Here is a 24,534-nt window from a genome sequence, read left to right as displayed (position 1 = left end):
TCATATTTTAGATTCCATATATAAGTGATATCATATGGTATTTGTCTTTCTCTTTCTGACTTACTTCACTTCGTATGGTAATCGCTAGGTTCATCCATGTTGCTGCAAATGGCATTATTTTGTTTGGTTTTATGCCTGAGTAGTATTCCATTGTATATATGTACCACATCTTCTTTATCCATCTATCTGTCGATGGACATTTAGGTTGTTTCCATGTCTTGGCTATTGTGAATAATGCTGCTATGAACATAGGGGTACATATATCTTTTTGAATTATAGTTTTGTCTGGATAGATGCCCAGGAGTGGGATTGCTGGATCCTATGGTAATTCTATTTTTAGTTTTCTGAGAAAACCTCCATACTGTTTTCCACAGTGGCTGCACCAACTTATATTCCCACCAACAGTGTAGGAGGGCTCCCTTTTCTCCACACTCTCTCCAGCATTTGTTATCTGTAGACTTTTTAATGATGCCATTCTGACTGGCGTGAGGTGGTACCTCATTATAGCTTTGATTTGTATTTCTCTAATAATTAGCGATGTTGATCATCTTTTCATGTGTCTATTGGCCATCTGTATATCTTCTTTGGAGAAATGTCTCTTTAGGTCTTCTGCCCATTTTTCGATTGGGTTGTTTGTTTCTTTATTGTTGTTGTATGAGCTGTTTGTATATTTTGGAAATTAAGCCCTTGTTGGTCACATCGTTTGCAATTATTTTTTCCAATTCTGTAGGTTGTCTTTTTGTTTTGTTTATGGTTTCCTTTGCTGTGCAAAAGCTTGTAAGTTTGATTAGGTCCCACTTATTTATTTTTGTTTTCATTTCTATTGCCTTGGGAGACTGACCTAAGAAAAAATTGGTATGATTTATGTCAGAGAATGCTTTGCCTGTGATCTGTTATAGGAGTTTTGTGGTGTCATGTCTTATGTTTAAGTCTTTAAGCCATTTTGAGTTTATTTTTGAGTGTGGTGAGAGGGTGTATTCTTTTTTATTTTTTAAACATCTTTATTGGAGTATAATTGCTTTACAATGGTGTGTTAGTTTCTGCTTTATAACAAAGTGAATCAGTTATACATATACCTATGTTCCCATATCTCTTCCCTCTTGCGTCTCCCTCCCTCCTACCCTCCCTATCCCACCCCTCTAGGTGGTCACAAAGCACCGAGCTATCTCCCTGTGCTATGCGGCTGCTTCCCACTAGCTATCTATTTTATGTTTGGTAGTGTATATATGTCCATGCCACTCTCTCACTTTGTCACAGCTTACCCTTCCCCCTCCCCATATCCTCAAGTCCATTCTCTAGTAGGTCTGTGTCTTTATTTCTGTCTTACCCCTACATTCTTCATGATATATTTTTTTCATAAATTCCATATATATGTGTTAGCATACTAACTTCACTGATTTACATGCAGCTGTCCAACATTCCCAACACCACTTGCTGAAGAGACTTTTCGCATTGTATATTCTTGCCTCCTTAGTCAAAGGTTAATTGACCGTAGGTGTCTGGGTTTATTTAGCAATGAAGTATTTTTAAAAAACTTTATTTATTTATTTCTTTTTGGCTGCATTGCGTCTTCATTGCTGTGCACGGGCTTTCTCTAGTTGCAGCGAGTGGGGCTACTCTTTGTTGTGGTGCACGGGCTTCTCATTGAGGTGGCTTCTCTTGTGGCAGAGCATGGGCTCTAGGTGTGTGGGTTTCTGTAGTTGTGGCAAGTGGGCTCAGTAGTTGTGGCTCATGAGCTCTAGAGCACAGGCTCAGTAGTTGTGGCATACGGGCTTAGTTGCTCCATGGCATGTGGGATGTTCCCGGACCAGGGCTTGAACCCATGTCGCCTGCTTTGGCAGGTGGTTTCTTAACCACTGCTCCATCAGGGAAGTTCCGAAGTATTTTTAAATTAAAGTATGTACATTGTTGTTTTTAGACATAATGCTATTGAACACTTAATAAACTAAGAATAGTGTAAACATAACTTTTATGTGCACAGAAAGTTCCTGTTCCTTGCTTTATTGTGATATTTGCTTTATTGCAGTATTCTGTAATGAACCCATAATATCTCTGAGATATGCCTGTATTATTCTTTTTCTGTATTGTTGAATTTTTTTGTTAATATTTTGTTGAGGATTTTTGTTTTCGTGTTCATGAGAGTTATTGGCCTATAGTTTTCTTGGACTGTCTTTCACTGGTTTTGGAACCAGGCTAATGCTGGCCTCATAAAATGAGTTGGGAATCATTTCTTTCATTTCCATTTTCTGGAAGAGATTATATAGAATTAGTATTATTTCTTTTTTAAATGTTTGGTAGAATTCTCCAGAGAAATCATGTGGACCTAGAGATTGCTTTTTGGCAAGATTTTTAACTATGAATTTTATTTATTTTTTCTATAGAATTATTCAAGTTACTTGCTTTATCTTGGGTGATTTTGGTAGTTTGTGGTTTTTAAGGAATTAACCCATTTCATTAACTTTGTCGACTGTCTGTGCATGGAGTTGTTTGTAGCACTCCCTGCAATTATTTTTTTAATGTCTTTGGAGTCTGTAGTGTTACCCTTATTTTCATTGCTGATATTGGTGATTTATGTCTTCTCTCTTTTTTCTTTGTCAGTCATTTTATTTTTAACATCTTTATTGGAGTATGATTGCTTTACAATGGTGTGTTAGTTTCTGCTTTATAACAAAGTGAATCAGTTATACATATACATATGTTCCCATATCTCTTCCCTCTTGCATCTCTCTCCCTCTCACCTTTCCTATCCCACCCCTCTAGGTGGTCACAAACCACCGAGCTGATCTCCCTGTGCCATGCAGCTGCTTCCCACTAGCTATCTATTTTATGTTTGGTAGTGTATATATGTCCATGCCACTCTCTGACTTTGTCACAGCTTACCCTTCCCCCTCCCCATATCCTTAAGTCCATTCTTTAGTAGGTCTGTGTCGTTATTCCCATCTTACCCCAGGTTCTTCATGACCTATTTTTTTTTCTTACATTCCATATATATGTGTTAGCATACGGTATTTGTTTTTCTCTTTCTGACTTACTTCACTCTATGACAGACTCTAGGTCCATCCACCTCACTACAAATAACTCAATTTCATTTCTTTTTATGGCTGAGTAATATTCCATTGTATATATGTGCCACATCTTCTTTATCCATTCATCCAACGATGGACACTTAGGTTGCTTCCATCTCCTGGCTATTGTAAATGGAGCTGCAATGAACATTTTGGTACATGACTCTTTTTGAATTATGGTTTTCTCAGGGTATATGCCCAGTAGTGGGATTGCTGGGTCGTATGGTAATTCTATTTTTAGTTTTTTAAGGAACCTCCATACCGTTCTCCATAGTGGCTGTATTAACTTGCATTCCCACCAACAGTGCAAGAGTGTTCCCTTTTCTCCACACGCTCTCCAGCATTTATTATTTCTAGATTTTTTGATGATGGCCATTCTGACCAGTGTGAGATGATATCTCATTGTAGTTTTGATTTGCATTTCTCTAATGATTAATGATGATTAGCATTCTTTCATGTGTTTGTTGGCAATCTGTATATCTTCTTTGGAGAAATGTCTATTTAGGTCTTCTGCCCATTTTTGGATTGGGTTTATTGGTTTTTTGTTATTTAGCTGCATGAGCTGCTTGTAAATTTTGGAGATTAATCCTTTGTCAGTTGCTTCATTTGCAAATATTTTCTCCCATTCTGAGGGTTGTCTTGTGGTCTTGTTTTCTTTGTCAGTCTTGATAGAGTTTTATTACTTTATCAATCTTTTCAAATAACCAGCTTTCTATTTCATTGATTTTCTCTGTTGGTTTTTGATTTTCAATCTCACTGATTTCTTCTCTTTTTTCCTTCCTTCTGTTTGCTTTGTGTGTATTTGCTCTTTTTCTATGTTTTTAAGGTGGAAACTTAGATTGCTCTTTTGAGACTTTTCTAATGTAAACATTTAATATTATAAATTTCCTCTAATCACCTCTTTAGCTTTAGCCCACAAATTTTGATATGTTGTATTTTCATTTTCATTTATTTTCTGATTTCTCTTGAGAGTTATTCTTTGACCCTGGGGTTATTTATAAGTCTGTTATTTAATTTCTGTGTATTTGGAGATTTTGCTGTTACATTTCTGTTATTCATTTTTAGCTTGACCATAATTCCATTATGGTCAAATAATATACTTTATTACTTAAATTTGTTATGGTTTGTTTTAGAAATCATGATCTCGTATATCTATATTATTACTTAAATTTGTTATGGTTTGTTTTAGAAATCATGATCTCGTATATCTGAGTGAATGCTCCATGTGCACTTGAAAAGAATATTTCCTCTGCTATTGTTAGGTGGAATGTTCTATAAATGTCAATTAGGTACAGTTGGTTGATGGTATTGTGAAAACTCTTTTGGTTTTGATTGATTTTTGTCCAGTTCTATTGTTTACTGAAAGATGGGTATTAAAATCTCTTACTTTGATTTTGTAATTGTCTGTTTCTCTCTAATTCTGTTTGCCTTGTGTATTTTGAATTTCGGTTAAAGGTTTTACATTTATATATAACTATTATATCTTCCAGCTGAATTGACTCTTTGGTCATGATTGAATGCCTGTCTTTATCTCTGATAATACTGTCTCATTTTGAAGTCTGTTTTAACTGATATTATTATGGCCATTAGTTTTCTTATGTTTATTGTTTACATTGCATATCTTTGAGTCTTTATATTTGTAGATATTTGTACATATCTATATAGGTATAGATATATACCTGATTATAATTGGGTCTTCCTATGTACTATTTCTATAGTTATCTTTTTTAAATCACAAATATGATCATGTTATATTGCTATATCAAAACTTTCAATAGCTCTACATTGCTTATAGGTAAAATTCAAACTCTATAACTGCAATTAGTGGATTTTATAGTTTTTAATCTCAGACCTCTTATTGGCAAGGCTTTAATAAAATTATTATAATCTCATGCTTAAGTAAACAAAATAAAAATTGAATTCATAATCTTATGCTCTGTTGGATAACAGGAAGAAGTAATAGAAATTAAGCACTCATAACTAAAGAGTTAATGGTTAGATTATAGTTTGTTTTGCTCAGTAGCTAGAGCTATGCTAACCAGTATGGTAGCCACTGGCCAAATGTGTTATATTTAAATTAATTAAAATAAATCAAATTAACAAGTCAGTTTCTAAGCTCCAGTGGCCCACATTTGAAGGACTAATAGCTACCATATTGGACAGGATGGAAAATGTTCCTATTGTTGCAGGAAGTTTTGTTGTATAGGACTTGTCTAGAGCAGAGGTTGACAAAATTTTTATGTGAAAGGCCAATAGTAAGTTTTTAGGCTTTGCGGGCCATATGGTCTCTGCTGCAGCTATTCAACTTTGCTGTTACAGGGCAAGACAGGCATAGATAATATATAAACAACTAGGTTGGCTATATTATGGTAAAGAATTATTAAAAACAGGCAGTGGCTGGGTTTGATCTGTGAGCTGTAGTTTGCTGACCCATGGTTGTCTAGAACATTGAATTAAATTCTTGACACCTCATTTAGAATGGTATGTTGACAAAGTGAGCCCATCCTGAAGGAATGAGGCAATATAAAACCATTCCATAGGAATATATAATAAAAATAATTAGAAATTTTAGAATAGCTAAGAGAAAAGTTCAGGAGTGATGATAGCTCTTCAAATATTTCTCAGCTATCATGTGAAAAGAGGAATTAGACTTTGTGATTAAGGAACACAGAACAATGACCATTGCATGAAAGTTACAGGAAGAGCATTTTAGTAAAATGTAAGTACAAACTGGGTTGATAGAATAGTGAGTTAAGTAATAAGTGCTAATAAATTAAAGTGATTTATGCATAAGGTGAGGTTTGAATTCAGTGACCTGTATGACTTATTTTTTTTAAATAAAAAATTCCAGGGCTCTGCCCATTAAATCCTCTGTTATCATATTTAGTTTGGGAATTTACTTAATGACTTGTTTTCTCTTTTTTAAAAATTTGAGCCAAAGAGAAATTCATAATTCTCTTCACAGCTCTGTTTGAGCAGCTTGATTATCTTGAATGTGTGTGTGCTTTGATTGTCATGATTTGTTAATGTCCTTAAATAGGCAGAAAACCAAAAGCTTTTAGATGAGAAGAAACAATTTGAGAAGATTGCTGAAGAATTAAAAGGAGCAGAACAAGAACTAACAGGGCTTCTCAAAACCAGAGAGGTTTGGTTAAAAAGGATACATTTTTTTTTCAAGTGTTTTGTTAGTAGGATACAGATTTACATTGTAGATTATGGTGTGGCTGTTAGATTTGTGCAAGATTGCTTCACAAAATTCCTCTGGAAGATGTGTTCCTGCTACATTTAGTATGCTAACAATTGATTTAAAGCACATTTAGAGAACCTGCATATTATAATGAGGAAGAGAAAGGTCAACATTTTAGATACCAATAGTATACATAATGCCATGGCTTATAACAATTACATTTCTTGATGTCTTGAGTATTTCTTAATTGATACATTTAAATTTTAGCCTTTATTAAGTTCTTAGCTTATAGTAGTTTTTATAGTGCTCATGTTATAATTTTAGAATGTCTTTTATTTTTAAAAAGTATGTTTTCAGTCTATTACAGTATTACATTGTAATTGTCTTTCTAATATAGTAAGAACAGCTTAGTTTTTCAAGTACTGCCTGATTTCATTAACTAATGCATTTCTTCTTAAAAATGTGACATTTTAATTGAAATTAATTACTTGGTAGTATAAAATTGACAATAGTATTTTATAATATGTAAATATAATTTTACTGCTTGAGCTTCAGAATATCAAGATGGAATTTACTTATAGTATTGCATTTGTCATTGCTCATTGTTTTAAAATTATAATGACTATGGCATTAAATCAATTTAAACTTTAAAAATTTGACATATTTTTGCCAAAGATATAACTTGCTTACATGGAGTGACCATACTTCTTAAGTGAGAAAACTGTAAAAACATTTGCTGTGATAATACATGTTTATTTTCCAGAAAAAAGTACATGATTTGGAAATACAGTTAACTGCCATTGCAACAAGTGAACAGCATTATTCAAAACAGGTTAAAGAGCTGAAAACTGAGCTTGAAAATGAGAAGTATGTTTTCTATCTATAAAGTAGCTTATGTATTCAATTCCTAAGCTTTCTGTAATACTGTAAAGTATTAACTACTTTCCGAAGTAGGTAATACTAAATTAGTAAATTATGTGTAATACTTTTTTGAATAGGCTTAAAGTTGTGTTTTATTTCTGATTAAAGATCAAAATAATGTGTCAATTTCATTGTTAAAGGAGGTACATATTATTGACATAAGAAGAGTATATATCACAAACTTGAGAACTGCATTAGAAGAGCGATATGTTCTTTTCTTGGAGATTATTTAGCTCCTCATAAAAATAATCATTTGTAGTTGTAACTAGTTATTTTGATTGTTTTACTAAATTACTACATAGGTTTGTATTGATGAACTGACAAAATATAAATTCATTTCTCACATTGTCCAAACATAATATTTAGTTGTTTCACCTACTTAGTAAATTTAATTTCTAGAGAAAGTGGGAGGAAATGATTGTTGTGTTGTTACTCAGGGAGAACTAAACTGAAGCAGGCAATCTAGTGGTGAGCATGATTTTTGCTTTCTGGTTGCTTCTCAACTCTAGATAAAAATGAGAAATAAGTAATTTACTCAGCATCTTGTCACTTCTCTTTCAACTCCCATTCTCAGCTTTCTGGTACCTTTTCAACTACTTTTGTAGGAGCTCTGGGTAATATTCATCTATTAACCAAAATTCCTTTTAATGAATGAACTGATTAATATAAATTTGTGTTATCCTTGGTATATTTGCTTTTTCAGCTTTTCATTTTTTAATTAAAACTCTTTGATGAGTTTCCAGTATCAGTAAGTAGGAGATAAAAGGTGCTTCTGAAATCATTCCATAGAGCCAGCCACACACTCCCCTTCCCTCATTTAAAAATGATCCTGGCTGCAACCAGTAACAGCAGTAATCTCTCTTCCAATGTAGAATATTTGAGACCTTGTAAGAGCAGTTTAAGTGTTGTGCATGTGCACAAAGTTTTATTTATTTTAATGAAAATATTTTAATTAAAAATAGTTAATGTCTCATGTGCTATTAAATCATCAGAAATTTGAAACAGTTTCTAAGAGACAGTCTACTAGAAAGAAAATATTATTTGAAAAAATAAATACTTTTCAAAATTTGTGAAAGATAAACGGGGAAGTGGTATGGAGAATATGCAAGGAAATATGTAACATCTTGAAAAACTTACTATAGAAAATTTTCAAATATATACAACGTTAAGAGGGAATATTGTAATGAACCAGCATATACCTATCACCCAGCTTCAAAAATTTTTAACTAATGGCCAATCTTATTTCATTTGTAGCCCCAGCCCTTCCTTTCTTTCCCCTAAGATTATTTTGGATAAAATTCCACATCATATAATTTTATATGTAAATATTTTGGTATGACATGTTTTTTAAAAAACAGGCTTAAGAATACTGAACTAACTGCAAGCTGCAAAAGGCTTTCACTGGAAAACAAAGACCTAGCACAAGAAACAAGGGATATGGCCCTAGAATTAAAGAAACAGCAAGAAGATATTAATGTGAGTTGAAAAAGAAAGTCCCAGTGACTTAGTTTTCTTACTGTAAAGTTAAGGGGTTAGAATAGATTACCTCTAAAGTTTCTTCCAGCTTTAAAAGTCTGATTATTTTAGATTATCTGATTATCTTTTTCTTCGAAATACTTTGTTTTAGAAGAAAAATATGCATATTGAGGTAGTAATAATATGCATACAATGATGAATAAAATATCGTTCCTCTTTAGTTTATGACTCAATAAAAAAAATAAATGCTCAAATAGCTTAAAATAGTATATGTATTGTTTGGGGGACAAAGTGTTATCACAGTTCACAGGATCACTTCTGCCTTGGGGAAAGAGAAAGAGAAGGCTTCAGAGAGAATACAGCATTGATTTTTGCCTTAAAAACATGAATAATTATCAGTTCAGTCGGTAGCAATGAGTGGAAAAGCATTCCTTGAAGCCATAACAATATGAACAAAGGACACAAGTCTCAAAGTATCACTGGGAAACAGCAAGTAAGACTAGTTTTTTAGCTACTAATATAGAGATTATTAGGGGAATAGAGTAAGGCTGGAAAACTAGTGTGGAACTGTATAAGTTAAATAACCCATTCTCTTGCTTTATATATAACTAAATGAATTTTAAGACAGATAAAGGTCTTGAGTATTAATTTCAATTTTAGTTTTGTTGAAACAAAATAATTAATATAAACCACACTGATTATTTCTTTAGAACAGCAAAAAGGAAGAAGAAAGGATGTTGAAACAAATAGAAAATCTGGAAGAGACAGAAACACAATTGAGGCAAGACTAATGCATTGGCCTTTTTTGACTGGCCCAAAATAGTATTTCTTTTCTATTAACTTGTTGTAGTTAATTTACATTAATCTTATGTTGAATATAGTATAAAATAAAAAATTAGACTTAAATCATTGGTTTGGAATCCTGCTTAAAAATAAAATTGTAATAATGTCTATTTTATACTTAGCTTGAAATAGTGATATTAGATGTAGAAATTAATTTTAAATTATCATAAACTTTCTAATATTTAATATTTATTTAAGAAAGTATACTAGTCATATGCCAGAAAATTTAGAAGAGGTATTTAAAAAATTTAATATTACTTTAAGCATTATCTATGTTTCTAGTTGTTTTCACAATCATCTATTTTATTGCTTGTATGCCAGTCAGTCAAGTGAATATAACAATATTTTAATTTGGATATTTACATTTTCCAGTTTTTCACTATCATAAAGAATACTGTAGTAAACATTTTGGGACATAGAGATTTTTTTCTTATAGGATAAATTTCCAGTGTGAATTTATTGAGTCATAGGAATAATTATTTCAATTACTTTTTATAGACCAATGGTTTCTAATAGGTTTTATCAGTTGTAAACCATGCAATACAACCAATATTTTATGAAAATGATGGTTCCAAATGTTTTAATTACTTTTGGGTATTATCATTAATTTATTTGATAATATAACAGGTAGAAACAACTCATAGTTCTTATGATTTATAATTTTCATGTTTTGGGTAAGCTTTGGAATTTTTCGTGTGTGTTTGCTAGAGTTTCTTCTCTGTAAATTGCTTATGCCTGTTGCCCACTAATATTTTGATATCTTGATTATTTTCTTACTCATTTAAGCTTTAAAAAACATATTAATCCTTTATGTTATTTTATTTAAAGCACATATTTCCCCTAACCTGTTGTTTTCCTTTCACTTTGGGTAATTTTTTTGTTATACAGAAGTTTTTTTAAAGAATTTTGTATTAAATCGAATTCTTTCCTTTTGAAATTTTTTCCCATTGCTTTTTTACTTACAAATCTTTTTCCTGCCTGCAATCAAATATTAATATTTTCTTTAGTTACTTTAAAAATTGATATATTTAAAAATCAATATATTGATGTTTGGTTTATCTTTCTCTTTTTCAAATACTGAAAAACATTTCAAGGTATCAATTTACTTTCTAACACTACTGTAGATCTGTGACCTGCTTTTTGATATGTAGTGTTTTCATGTTTATTATTTTCTAAATAATCTGTTTTTGTATTTTAAGTTTCCTTTTAATCCATTAGTAATTTAGATGATTTCCAAATATTAGGGGGCTCTTGTTTGTACTCACATTCTGATGTATTAAGTTTTGACTTGTTTGATTAAAGAATGTGGTCATTAAAACTTAACAATTGTAAATTATTTGATATTTCCTTAGACCTAATATATCTCCCTCATAGGATTGTCTGGGGATTACATGAGGAAATGTGAATAAAGTGCTGAGCACAGTGCCTGGCACTTAACTGTTACTATTTTCCATATTTGGAAAGTCATCTTTTACTATGCTTCTAAAGATTACTTTTGTCCTTTATGCTTACTTTTCTTCTTCAGAAGTAACTGTTATTTATAGACTAAATCTGTGATTAAGCCACTGTACATTTTGGGGATAAAAAGTGAAGATATTTTTTAGGGAAAGGCTGCTTTTAATTTAAGAGAATTTAAGTTGTTTGGATAATATCTTTTTGTACATCTGCCTACTCTATGGACTTACAGAACTGTAAATAAAAATATATTTAGGAAAAGTAAGAATATGCCAATTAAAAATTTTAAACTCAGTTGAAGAGTAAACATCCTAGATTCAGTTCTTACAAGGCCAAGTTATTCCACGTGATTGAATACTATTCCATGCATTTACATTAGACCCAGTAACATATCAGTTGTAGTAACAAGAGAGTCTACAATTAGAAATAGCTTTAGGGCTTCCCTGGTGGCGCAGTGGTTGAGAGTCCGCCTGCCGATGCAGGGGACACAGGTTCGTGCCCCGGTCTGGGAAGATCCCACATGCCGCGGAGCAGCTGGGCCCGTGAGCCATGGCCGCTGAGCCTGTGCGTCCGGAGCCTGTGTTCCGCAACAGGAGAGGCCACAACAGTGAGAGGCCCACGTACCACAAAAAAAAAAAAAAAAGAAAGAAAGAAATAGCTTTAAGTATCCTTCTGAGACAAAACACCCTTGTTTTCATATGCAACAGACAGATTTTAAATTGAAAAAAGTTTGAAAGGATAATACATGCATGTGGTGTAAAAATCAAAAGGACAAAAGGACATGGGGAAAGAAACCTGTTTTGCTTGCCTTTTGTCTTCCTGATATCCAGTTTCCCTCTCCAGAGGTATCTAGGTTTCTTGTGTATGTTTCCAGAGATACTCTGTACATATATAAGGATACAGGTATACGCAAATATCTCAGTCATGTAGTTCTTCTTTAAAATCACTGGTATGTATGTCCCTAATTTATCTGTACAACATTACGACTATGTCTTAGAATGATGACTAATTTATGACTAAGAAAACAGTAAAGTGAAATCTTGACTTAAATAAGAAATAAGTTTTCCTATCTAGGAGTTTCTTTTTTTATGGAAAAATGGCTATAAAGATCTAAGTAATTTCAAAATAAATGTATAAATTAATTTAAATGTAGGAGTAGAATTGTGCTTATTGACATTAATGCATGAAAAATTATCAAACAAAATGAAAATATAAACCAACAAAAAATTAAATAGTCGACCGTTTTAGGAATTCCAGAAAGGGAATAAAATGAAAATATAGATTTTATTACAGTATCACTCTTCTATTTCTTTAAGGAATGAACTGGAATCTGTGAAAGAAGAACTAAAACAGAAAGGAGATGAAGTTAAATATAAATTGGACAAGAGTGAAGAAAAGGTATGTTGTATTTAATAAAAGGTTCTATCACAAAATTTTAAATCATAAAAGCAATACCACGTGTCAAGAAAAAGTACACTATTGTATAAATAATTAGTGGGCCAAGGACTGTTGTAGGCTATTGACCTTAAAAATAGGGGCCACGGGGCTTCCCTGGTGGCGCAGTGGTTGAGAGTCTGCCTGCCAATGCAGGGGACACGGGTTCATACCCCAGTCCGGGAGGATCCCACATGCCGCGGAGCGGCTGGGCCCGTGAGCCATGGCCGCTGAGCCTGCACGTCCGGAGCCTGTGCTCCGCAGCAGGAGAGGCCCGCGTACCGCAAAAAAAAAATACAAATAAAATAAAAAAAAAAAAAAAAAAAAGGGGCCACATTGGGTTATTTTGCTTATGTGGTTTATATCTAGAAGAAATAGTGGCATGATTCTAAATTTCTTTAAATAGTGAGCATTTATAAATGTTGATTTATATTTTAGGCTAAATAAAAGGCTCATACTTTAGTAATATGAAATATACTGATAAATTGATTAATAAATTTGTGTTGTGCATTGGTGGAAATGATTTCAAAGAGTTGAGATAGGAAGAAGGCTTTTAGGGAAGATTATTCACAAAAGTGGAATAGTATAAAGTATGTGACATGATTATAGTATATAACATACATAGAGGGAGAAAAGGGTGCCAAAATAGATTGTGCTGATCAACCTAGATTGTGAAAGCCTTGACTGTGTGTTTTCATTCATTCCACAAATATTACTGACTACCTACGATGTGCCAGGCACTGTTCTGGGTGCTAAGTTTGTTTTTAATTTGTTTTGGTGGACAATAGTATCCAATTAAGTTTTTTCATTAGGCAAGTAACATTTTTAATTTTTGAGAATGGAATAGGGAGAGGTGAAAGGCACTGGAATAAATTGGAAGGCTATAAAAAATAGTCTTGAAAGCTCTGAAAAAAATCTTAGAGAGGACTCTGGCCTAGTTTAGCTCACTTATACCTGAGCCATTCATTGCAATTAGGGGATAGAGTAATCTGTCCAAGCCTGAGCTGCATTGCCATCCTTGGAGCCATATCAGTCCCCATCAAGCTTTATGAACTAAGCAGGATTACTGTGAAATTTATACTGAAAGAGTCTTTCCAGGAAAGGATGCTGGCCAGACCAAAACATAGGTCTTCTATGTAATTGCTGTTGGAGCCCATGGAAAGGGCATCTGTCTAAACTTGAGTCAGGACAAGCTTCCTGGAAGAAGCAACATTCATTTTGAAACCTCTGATTAATAGGAATTAGTGGAAGGCAGAGGTGTGGGCACAAGTATATCAGGGAAAAGAAGAGTATTCCAAGTTACACACACACACACACACACACACACACACACACACACACACACATATACACATACACACATTGTATATGAAGTATGAGAGAGCCCATCATATTTAAGCAACTAGACAAAGTTTATCTTGGCTGAAAGGTGGAGTTTAAGATAGTGGTGAGAGTGGAGAGAGGAGGGAAAGCTGAGAGGCGAGGAGATGCGAGTGGAGAGATGAAGATGGGGAAAAATGAGGGTGGGGGAAAATGAGGGTAGATCATTTAAGGCCACATAGCTATATTAGGAGTTTGAGGTTACTGAAGAGTTTTCACCTGAGAAGTGTCATAATTTTATTTATACGTTGGAGAGCTCTAAGACTATTGGAATAGTCTAAGGATGAGATGAACTATATTTTTAAGGGCTTGCAATGAACCAGGAACATTCTAGATTATGTATGTTATCTTAAACTGGAAGTCATTTTTGTTCTCATTTTATGAATTAGGAAGTCAGGCCTTCAAAGGGTAAAAACTTGAAAAGCTACATGAGTAAGAAGTGGTAGAGCTGCCTCTCTAACATTCTTTAGACTATATCATATATTTTTCTCAAAAAGCTATTTTTTCTTTGAGTTTCATATTTATTTGTTAAATTCAACCCGAAAAAAATGAATTTAATCTCCTAAAGACTTGGTATGTAATTCACTACTTTAAAATTTGTATCAGAGGGTTGCTTCAAAACACTAATTTTGTTGGTGTAGGGAAAAACATGAATTTCATGTTTAATGTAAAATAAAAATCTTCCACTAAGAACTTAAATTTATTTTACCAAAGTAGAAAATATTAATGATGAGTTAAGGAAAAAAAAAAAAAAAACAACGAAATGCAAGACAAATTGATAGCATGTTTCAGCTTTCCATGGTTGGATTTCAATTTACCTGTTGAAACAGTTTTCTGGAAAGAATTTAAAATACAAATATTTCTTGGATATTTTGGCTGACATTGAAATTCATTACACTCTTCTTTTATCCCAATCCACTACGTTAGTTCAGACATTTATTATTTCATACGTAGTTTATCTGAGCCTTTGTTTCCTCATCTCTAAAATGGGGATAATAATACCTACTTTTCTATATCATTGGATTGTTACAAAGTTCAGTTTAACAAATGTTTGTGAAAGACATATTTAACAAATTATAAACATTTATATATAGTTTAAAAAAATTCAGTATAAACTGGGAAAGCTAATAAAATATTGTAAAGTGATATTAATGCTAAGATAAGAATAATGAACATTGACATATAGACACAAAAAGAATTTCTTTTTTAAAAAAGGTTACTGAACTAAACTGGGAGAGCTGATAAATGTTTTTGTAGAAATATAAGACTAAGCTTTATAATTCCATGTCTAAAAGATACTCAGAAAATAGAAATTCTGTTAACATTTTTTAAAAATCTGATGTCAAATAATGTTTTTTAGGCTCGAAGCATTGAATGTGAAGTCGTAAAAAAAGATAAACAAATGAAGATATTAGAAAACAAGGTATTATCAAATGTGAAAAATATTTAGGAATAGAGACTTTGTAACAAAATATGTATGGCTAGATTCTTTAGGGCCAACCTTTACATTCTCCTGTACAAAGAAATCTCAATTCCACTTTGAAGGCTTTCAGGAATAGTATAGGATTTTTTTTTTAACATCTTTATTGGAGTATAATTGCTTTACAATGGTGTGTTAGTTTCTGCTTTATAACAAAGTGAATCAGTTATACATATACATATGTTCCCATATCTCCTCCCTCTTGTGTCTCCCTCCCACCCTCCCTATCCCACCTCTCTAGGTGGTCACAAAGCACTGAGCTGATTGCCCTGTGCTATGCGGCTGCTTCCTACTAGCTATCTATTTTACATTTGGTAGTATATATAAGTCCATGCCACTCTCTCACTTTGTCCCAGCTTACCCTTTCCCCTCCCCGAGGAATAGTATAGGATTTTTACTACAGGTTTCTTTGAAGAGGCTCTGGGATAAGGAGTTTTTGCATAATGCTTCAAAGACCAAAGAAAGCTTCATTAAACTGATCTTTAGCTATCTCTTCTCTTTCCCCAAATTTCATTCTCTTAGTAGCTGCATTTGTTGTGGATATCTTTAGAGTGGCAAGATGCTTTTAAAAATCATTCTTAGATATCTCTCCAATTCTTATAATCAAGGGAGCTGCAGAAAAATTTCTGCTTTCTTTATGTGAAATGTTTTTACTGCCTGGCTGGCAATACCAATTCACTTTTCCCTTCTCTGCCCTTCACCACACACTTGTCTTAAACTTGACTTTCTGTATAGTGAGTCAGTGAGTAGTCTTTTGGAAAGCATAGTTCACTTTCTGAAGTTCCGACCTCTAATAATTAACACTATTTTCTTCTACCTAGAATTCTGGTGAATAAAATTCTTTGATATTTTGTACATGAATTATTTGACTTAAAAATAACTGTAATACTTTAAAATCTTTTCAAGAATTTCTGGGTATTCCACCAAATATATTAATTAGTCCTAAATTTGGATATTATTTAAATTTAAAAGGATTGAAAACTTAAGTTACTTTAATTTTCATTAGTTTATTCAGAAATAAGGGACAGTGAGATGGGCCAGTCAAAATGACAAAGTTGATAGATCTGATGTCATTATCCTTTTAGTAAAATATACATATTTTTTGAACTGTCATAATTACAGTTATAAAGATGGTTTTTATAATATGTAGTAATGTCAGTTATAAAGATAGTTTTTTAGGAAAAACTGAGTAGCAGAAAAATATGATCATAAATATTAACTCTCAAGGGAATAAGTTTTGATGGTCTGAAGAACAGAGAAATGCATAAAACATGTGCTTTTTTGGGCAAAGTTAATAATCTGGTGATACTTCAAACTGATATTTTTAAAATGTGTTCAGCATTCATGTGGTAAGGCCAAGAAGTAACCTATTTTCCTGTCTATTGAGTTTTAAATTTTAATTATATTTTTCATTACTGAAGTTTTAATTAGTTCTTTTAAAAATCTGCTCAATTGTTGTTTATGGTCTCTCATTTCTTTTTCATAGTTTCAAGTCTTTAATTTTAAAAAATATTTAATATATTTTAATATGATATTCTTTGTCTGATAATATCAATATCTGAAGTCTTCTTCAGGTCTGATTTTGCTCTTTGTTCTTTCTGCTGACTTTTTATTCTTTGAGCCTTATTTATGTTTTCTGATTCCTTGGTTTTTTACCTGTGGTAATTCTTTGAGGCTTGTGTTGAAATTGGTATCCTCCCAGAAAGATTTTCTTGGGGACACTACTAACGAGGAGCCCGTTTTAAAGTAAATTCTCCATTTGAAGTTTTTTGAGATTATAGAGATAGTATGAACCCAGCTATAAATGACTGCCCCGCTCCCCTCCCCAATCCAATATAAGGCCACCTCATGGCTACAAATTTTCAGGACAGTTTTCATAACATTCACTCAGTGCCAGGGTCAAGACAGACAAGTTTCCTTACTGTACCCTTCTGTGTGGCAGATTTATTTCTTGTTTACACTTTCACTGAGTAGGTAGTCCTTTGAGTTTGTGACTTTATGCAGGGTTCTCTTATTGGATTCTCTACCTTTAGTGAGCTCTGAGTTTTATCTCCTATCTCTTTGACCCTAGGTATGTTCAGCAGATACCCGTAGGCCAAGTGCTGCCTTTGATGCTAGCCTCAAACCTACTATTACGACACTTTAAAGTTGTAATTTCAAGTAGGCAGATTCCTTATTTTTTAGATATTTACTTTCAAATTATTTTTATCAGGAAAGTTGTTCAGAGTATCTAGGTGATTTTTCTGTCAAAAATGGAAGTCTTTGATTTTTTTAATAAATAAAAATTGTATACACAAATAGTTTCACCTAATATGTTTATACCTGCCAATTGGCATGATAATCAGTAAAATGTTTCTCACTTTTCTATGGCTTTTCTTCTTCAGTTTTCTTTTGAGTTTTCTGAAATAGACCATTGAGGGGGATGGTGCACAGTAAAATTTAGATTAAATAAATCACTTGTAAACCCCAGTATCATACCTTATTCAGTTTCAGAATAGTTGCTGACTATGACTACATATGAGTATTTCAAAAAAGATATTTAACACAGCATTTTGTGCTAATTGTGGATATTACAATTTTTTTCCCGTTGGACTTTCTTTCTACTTTGATGGAAATTAGAACAGCTTATGCTTATATATCTGTAATGTTTTAGGACCCTTTAGAAATCTGTGCTGCATTTATGGTGCTCCATATATTTTTGGGCTAGTACCTCTTAATCCAATTCTACATGTGTAGCCAGGTGAAATAGTCCCTCAAAGTGAGATATTAAAAAAATGATTTAGATGGTATTTCTGTAAGAGGAATTAGAATGTATTTAGGAGGAGATAGAGTATTATAGAGGAGATAGAGTATTATATTATTCCCCTTCCCCAAATATAATAAGTAAAAGAGATCTCATAAATGATAAATGGGGAATAATGAATAAGAAAGAAGACAAATTATAGTTAATCCTCTGGCTATCTCTAATCCTCCAATTAATTATATAATTCAGCCCTCTGTATGGGATTCAGTAAAAGGTACTTTTCCCTTAAAGTAATTGAATTCATGTGTTCTTTAAGTAGATTAAGACATTTTAAGAATTTCAAATTTGTACTGAGATAATCTATTAAAATTTGTACTTGTTCACATAATTTTTGACATTAATGGAATTATTTAACGACATGATTTTTGAAGTGATCTCTATGCTAATATTTTTGTTAGTTTGAAATTATTTTGACTGGAATATTGAATAAAATATTTTAAATTTCTCTTGATTTTTTAGTGTAACAATTTAAGGAAACAAGTTGAAAATAAAAGCAAGGTTATTGAAGAACTCCAGCAGGAGGTATGTACTGATTCTCAAAATAAAACTATTTAAAAAAAAAAAAACAACCTATGTTTTCACTACAGTTTTAGAGAATAATGCTTTCCTTTACTTTAGTAATTTTAGTCTAAGTCAGTAACAGTGCAAGTTTGAATCACTTTGATATTAAACATAATCCTTTATTTTTATCTTTTAACAGAATAAGGCCTTAAAAAAAAAAAGTACAGCAGAAAGCAAGCAACTGAATGTTTATGAGATAAAGGTATTTGGAATCCTTATTTTTGTTTTAAAAATACTAACACATAGATGAGAATTTAGGAATTTTAAGCCCTTTATTTATATTGTAGCAATTATTTTCAATCATTATCTTGAGATTGTGGGGATCAATCCTTTTAGTTGTAGTAGAGTGCACATCTTTGGTTTATCTATGTTAAAATCATCTAAGCAGCTTAGAATATATGTACGTGTGTGTATATATATGTCTTCATATTCCTTACCCATACATTGAAAATTGAACTTGAGTAGGTTTGGGGTGGAGCCTTGGAATTGTTAGTCTGGATAAAAAAGTCAAGGCCACACTATATGCTCCCTGCAAGAGACACACTTTATTAAATAAAGATAAAAGGAAGTTGAAGTAAAAATATGGAAAAAGATATGTCATATGCTATACACACAGTAAGCATAGAAAAGCTGGAATAACAATTTTTATAACACATATAATAGATTGAAATACAAGGAGTATTATCAGAGATCCTAAGGGGCATTTGATAATGATAAAGGTATCAGTTCATCAGGAAGGTATAACAGTCATGAATGTATTTGTTCTTAATAGCAGAGCTTCAATATACGTGAAGTAAAAACATAAAAAACTAAAATGAGAAATAGATAATTTCATTATTATATTTGGGGGTTGTAATAGCCCTCTTTCAGCAATTAATGCAACTAGAAGAAACTAGGTAAGAATATACAAAATTTGAACAACATTATTAACTACCTTGACTTAATTGACATTTGTAGAACATTATAGCTACAACTGTAAATTCTTTTGAAGTGCACATAGGCTGTTTACCAAGATAGACCATATGCTGGGCCATACATTTAAAAATTTTAAAGTCTTATAGAGTATATTCTCTCACTACAACAGAATTAAATTACAAATAAGTAACCATAAGATATCTGGAAAAGCCTAAATATTTGGAAATTAAGCATTATACTAGTAAGTAACTCATGGGCCAAAGAAGAAATCACAAGGAAAATTAGAAATTATTTTAAACGGAACGATCATAGAAATACAATATGCCAAAATTTGTGGGATGCAACTAAAGCAGTTCTTGTAGGGAAATTTATAAATAATGTTTATTTTAGAAAAGGAGAAATGACCTAGGTTTTCACCCAGATACTGAAAAGAGGTGAGCAAATGAAACCCATGGAAAGTAGACCAAAGGAAATAATAAAAATGAAAAGAGAGATCAAAGAAATAAGAGAGACAAAGACAAAAATTAATGAAATCAAAAGTTGATTCTTTGAAAATATTAATAAAATTGATAAGCCCCTAGCAGGGTTGATTACAAAAGGAGAGAGTAAAATTCACTGAAGGCAGGAATAAAATAGGACATTACCATATAGATACTGTAAATATTAAAAGGATAACAAAGGAATGTCATGGACAACATTATATCAATAAATCTGAAACTTAGATGAAATGGGCAAATTTATTTTTTTAAAATTTAATTAAATTTAACTTTTTTATACAGCAGGTTCTTATTAGTTATCGATTTTATACATATTAGTGTATATATGTATCTCCCAATTCTTCCCACCACCACCACCACCCCCACCCCCGCTTTTCCCCCTTGCTGTCCATACGTTTGTTCTCTACATCTGTGTCTCTGTTTCAGCCTTGCAAACCAGTTCATCTGTACCATTTTTTCTAGATTCCACATATATACGTTAATATACGATATTTGTTTTTCTCTTTCTGACTTACTTCACTCTGTATGACAGTCTGTAGGTCCATCCATGTCTTTGCAAATGACCCAATTTCATTCCTTTTTGTGGCCGAGTAATATTCCACTGTATATATGGGCAAATTTCTTGGAAAACCTAACTTCCTAAAAACTGACACAAGATGAAACAGTACATCTGAAGAGCCATATATCAGGGAAATTGAATTTGTCATCAAAAATCTCCTAGAGAGGGCTTCCATGGTGGCGCAGTGGTTGGGAGTCTGCCTGCCAATGCAGGGGACACGGGTTCGTGCCCCGGTCCAGGAAGATCCCACATGCCGCGGGGCGGCTGGACCCGTGAGCCATGGCCACTGAGCCTGCGCGTCTGGAGCCTGTGCTCTGCAACGGGAGAGGCCACAACAGTGAGAGGCCCGCGTGCCACAAAAAAAAAAAAAAAAAAATCTCCTAGAGAAGAGATATACCATGTTCTTGGATTGGAAGGATCAATATTGTGAAAATGACTATGCTACCCAAAGCAATCTACAGATTCAGTGCAATCCCTATCAAACTACCAATGGCATTTTTCACAGAACTAGAAGAAAAAAATCTTAAAATTTGTATGGAGACACGAAAGACCCTGAATAACCAAAGCAATCTTGAGAAAGAAAAATGGAGTTGGAGGAATCAGACGCCCTGACTTCTGACTATACTACCAAGCTATAGTAATCAAGACAATGTAGTACTGACACAAAAACAGAAATATAGATCAATGGAACAGGATAGAAAGCCCAGAGATAAACCCACACACCTATGTCAACTAATCTATGACAAAGGAGTCAAGGATATACAATGGGGAAAAGACAGTCTCTTCAGTAAGTGGTCCTGGGAAAACTGGACAGCTACATGTAAAAGAATGAAATGAGAACACTCCCTAACACCATACACAAAAGTAAACTCAAAATGGATTAAAGACCTAAATGTAAGACTGGACACTATAAAATGCTTAGAGGAAAACAGGCAGAACACTCTATGACATAAATCACATCAAGATCCTTTTTGACCCACCTCCTAGAGTAATGGAAATAAAAGCAAAAATAAACAAATGGGACCTAATGAAACTTAAAAGCTTTTGCACAGCAAAGGAAACTATAAACAAGACAAAAAGACAGCCCTCAGAATGGGAGAAAATATTTGCAAATGAATCAACAGACAAAGGATTAATCTCCAAAATATATAAACAGTTCATGCAGCTCAATATAAAAAAAACAAACAACCCAATCAAAAAATGGGCAGAAGATCTAAACAGACATTTCTGCAAAGAAGACATACAGATGGCCCAAAGCACATGAAAAGATGCTCAACATCACTAATTATTAGAGAAATGCAAATCAAACCTACCATGAGGTATCACCTCACACCGGTCAGAATGGCCATCATCAAAAAAATCTACAAACAAATGCTGGAGAGGGTGTGAAGAAAAGGGAACCCTCTTACATTGTTGGTTGGAATGTAAATTGATATAGCCACTATGGAGAACAGTATGGAAGTTCCTAGAAAAACTAAAAATAGAATTACCATGTGATCCAGCAATCCCACTACTGGGCATATACCCAGAGAAAACCATAATTCAGAAAGACACATGCACCCCAGTGTTCATTGCAGCACTATTTACAATAACCAGGTCATGGAAGCAACCTAAGTGCCCATTGACAGACGAATGGATAAAGAAGATGTGGTACGTATATGCAATGGAATATTACTTATCCATAAAAAGGAACTCAATTGGGTCATTTGTAGAGATGTGGTTGGACCTAAAGACTGTCATACAGAGTGAAGCAAGTCAGAGAAAAACAAATATCATATATTAACGCATATTTGTGGAATCCAGAAAAATGGTACAGATGAACCGGTTTGCAGGGCAGAAATAGAGACACAGATGTAGAGAACAAACGTATGGACACCAAGGGGGGAAGTGTGTGTGGGGGTGTGGTTGGATGAATTGAGAGATTGGGATTGACATATATGCACCAATATGTATAAAATAGATAACTAATAAGAACCTGCTGTATAAAAACAAATTAAATAAAATTCAAAAATAATCTCCTTGAGAAAATCCTGATCTGGAAGTTATCAGGTGAATTCTAACACACACTTCAGGAAGAAATAATGCCAGTGTTCTACAAATTCTTTCAAAAAATAGAAGAGGGGAAACAATTCCCAACTAGTTTTTTGATACAAAATCCTGATAAAGATATTACAAGAAAAAAAATTACAGACCAGTATCCTTTATAGAGACATAAAACCCTTAAAAAAATACCAGTAAATATAATCTAGCAATATATTAAAACCATATTACATTGAAGAAGTGGGGGTTTTTGAAACTTAAGTTAGGTTTAAAATTTGAAACTATCAGTGTAATTTACTGTATCAAGTGATTAAATAGAAAAATATAATCAGCTCAATGATTGCAGAGAAACATTTGACAAAATTCAGCACTCATTCTTGATAAAAAAATTTCAACAAAACTAGGTATAAAAGGAGACTTTATCAGTCTAATACAGAATACCTACAAAATACCTAGAGCTAGCATCATACTTAATGATGAAAGACTGAATACTTTCTCTTTAGTATCAAGAACAGTGTCTGCTCTTACTACCCCATTCAACATTGTATTGGAGGTTCTAGCTAGTACATTAAGGCAAGAAAAAGGAATAAAGTTATATAGATTGTAAAACAATATGTAAAACTGTTTCTTCTTAAGTGATGTGATGGTCTACACTGAAAATTCTAAGGTTTCTACAGAGTCACTAGTGTACTAGTAAGTGAACTAGCAATATTCATAAAAATATGATAAATTAGACTTCATCAAAATCTGAAAGATCTGTATATCAAAAGGTATCATTAAGAAGATAGGCGGGCTTCCCTGGTGGCGCAGTGGTTGAGAGTCTGCCTGCCGATGCAGGGGACATGGGTTCGTGCCCCGGTCCGGGAAGATCCCACATGCCGCAGAGCGGCTAGGCCCGTGAGCCATGGCCGCTGAGCCTGCGCGTCCGGAGAGGCCACAACAGTGAGAGGCCCGCGTACCGGAAAAAAAAAAAAAAAAAAGAAAATAGGCAAAGTACAAAGAAGACGAAAATACTGACAAAAATATTTGTTTGACAAATAACATATATCCAGAATATATAACGAACTCTTAAAACTCAACACTAAAATACAAATATTCCAATTCAAAATTGGCAAAAGACAACTACAAACAACCTGGATTGGAAATGGGCAAAGGACTTGAATAAATATTTCTCCACAGAAGATGTATGAATGGTATATAGGTACATGAAAAGATCTTCAACATCACTAATCATTAGGAAAATGCAAATCAAAACCACAATAAGATGCCACCTCACATCCATTAGGATGGGTACTATTAAAAAAAAAAAGAACATAAGAAATATTTGTGAAATTGTAGAGAAATTGGAATCCTTGTACACTGTTGGTGGGATGTCAAATGGTACCATTGCTATGGAAAGCAGTCTGGTGGTTACTCAAAAATTAAAAATTGAATTAACATATGATCTGGTAATTCCATCTCTGTGTATATACCTAAAGAATTGAAAGTAGGGTCTGAAAGAAATATGTATACACCCATGTTTTTAGCAGCATTATTCGCAATAGCTGAAAGGTAGAAGCAACTCAACATTCATTGACTAATGAGTGACAAACAATATGTGGTATATACATAGAATGAAATTTTACCCAGCCTTAAGAAAGAAGGAAATTCTGATATATGCTACGGCATGAATAAACCTTGAGGGCATAAGCTAAGTGAAAGAAGCCAGTCACAAAAAGACAAATATTATTCTACTTATGTGAGGTACCTAGGGTTGTCAAATTTATGGGCTAGAGAGTGGTGGTTGCCAGGGACTGTGCGAGGGGGGTAGTGGGGAATTATTTAATGGGTATAGAGTTTCAGTTTTATGAGATAAAGAGTTCTGGGGATTGGTTGCATAACCATGTAAATGAACTGTATGGTTTAGAAAGGTTAAGAT

At 33.1% G+C, this 24,534-nt stretch overlaps 1 protein-coding gene across 1 annotated transcript in view; it reads left to right on the top strand.

Moving 5' to 3' along the window:
• The window catches only part of SYCP1 (synaptonemal complex protein 1), a 162,480-nt gene that overhangs the window by 79,205 nt on the left and 58,741 nt on the right, over nucleotides 1-24,534 (top strand). Inside the window, exons 17-24 of the mRNA XM_049710757.1 lie at nucleotides 6,106-6,210; nucleotides 7,016-7,119; nucleotides 8,532-8,649; nucleotides 9,360-9,430; nucleotides 12,264-12,345; nucleotides 15,122-15,184; nucleotides 18,504-18,566; nucleotides 18,745-18,807. Of these exons, the coding sequence (XP_049566714.1) occupies nucleotides 6,106-6,210; nucleotides 7,016-7,119; nucleotides 8,532-8,649; nucleotides 9,360-9,430; nucleotides 12,264-12,345; nucleotides 15,122-15,184; nucleotides 18,504-18,566; nucleotides 18,745-18,807 (669 nt within the window). The remainder of the gene's footprint in view (nucleotides 1-6,105; nucleotides 6,211-7,015; nucleotides 7,120-8,531; nucleotides 8,650-9,359; nucleotides 9,431-12,263; nucleotides 12,346-15,121; nucleotides 15,185-18,503; nucleotides 18,567-18,744; nucleotides 18,808-24,534) is intronic.

Source organism: Orcinus orca, chromosome 1 (assembly GCF_937001465.1).
Source record: "Orcinus orca chromosome 1, mOrcOrc1.1, whole genome shotgun sequence".
Classification (NCBI taxonomy): domain Eukaryota; kingdom Metazoa; phylum Chordata; class Mammalia; order Artiodactyla; family Delphinidae; genus Orcinus; species Orcinus orca.
The sequence above is the reverse complement of the archived record's forward strand: the minus strand, read 5'-3'. Positions and strand labels throughout refer to the sequence as shown.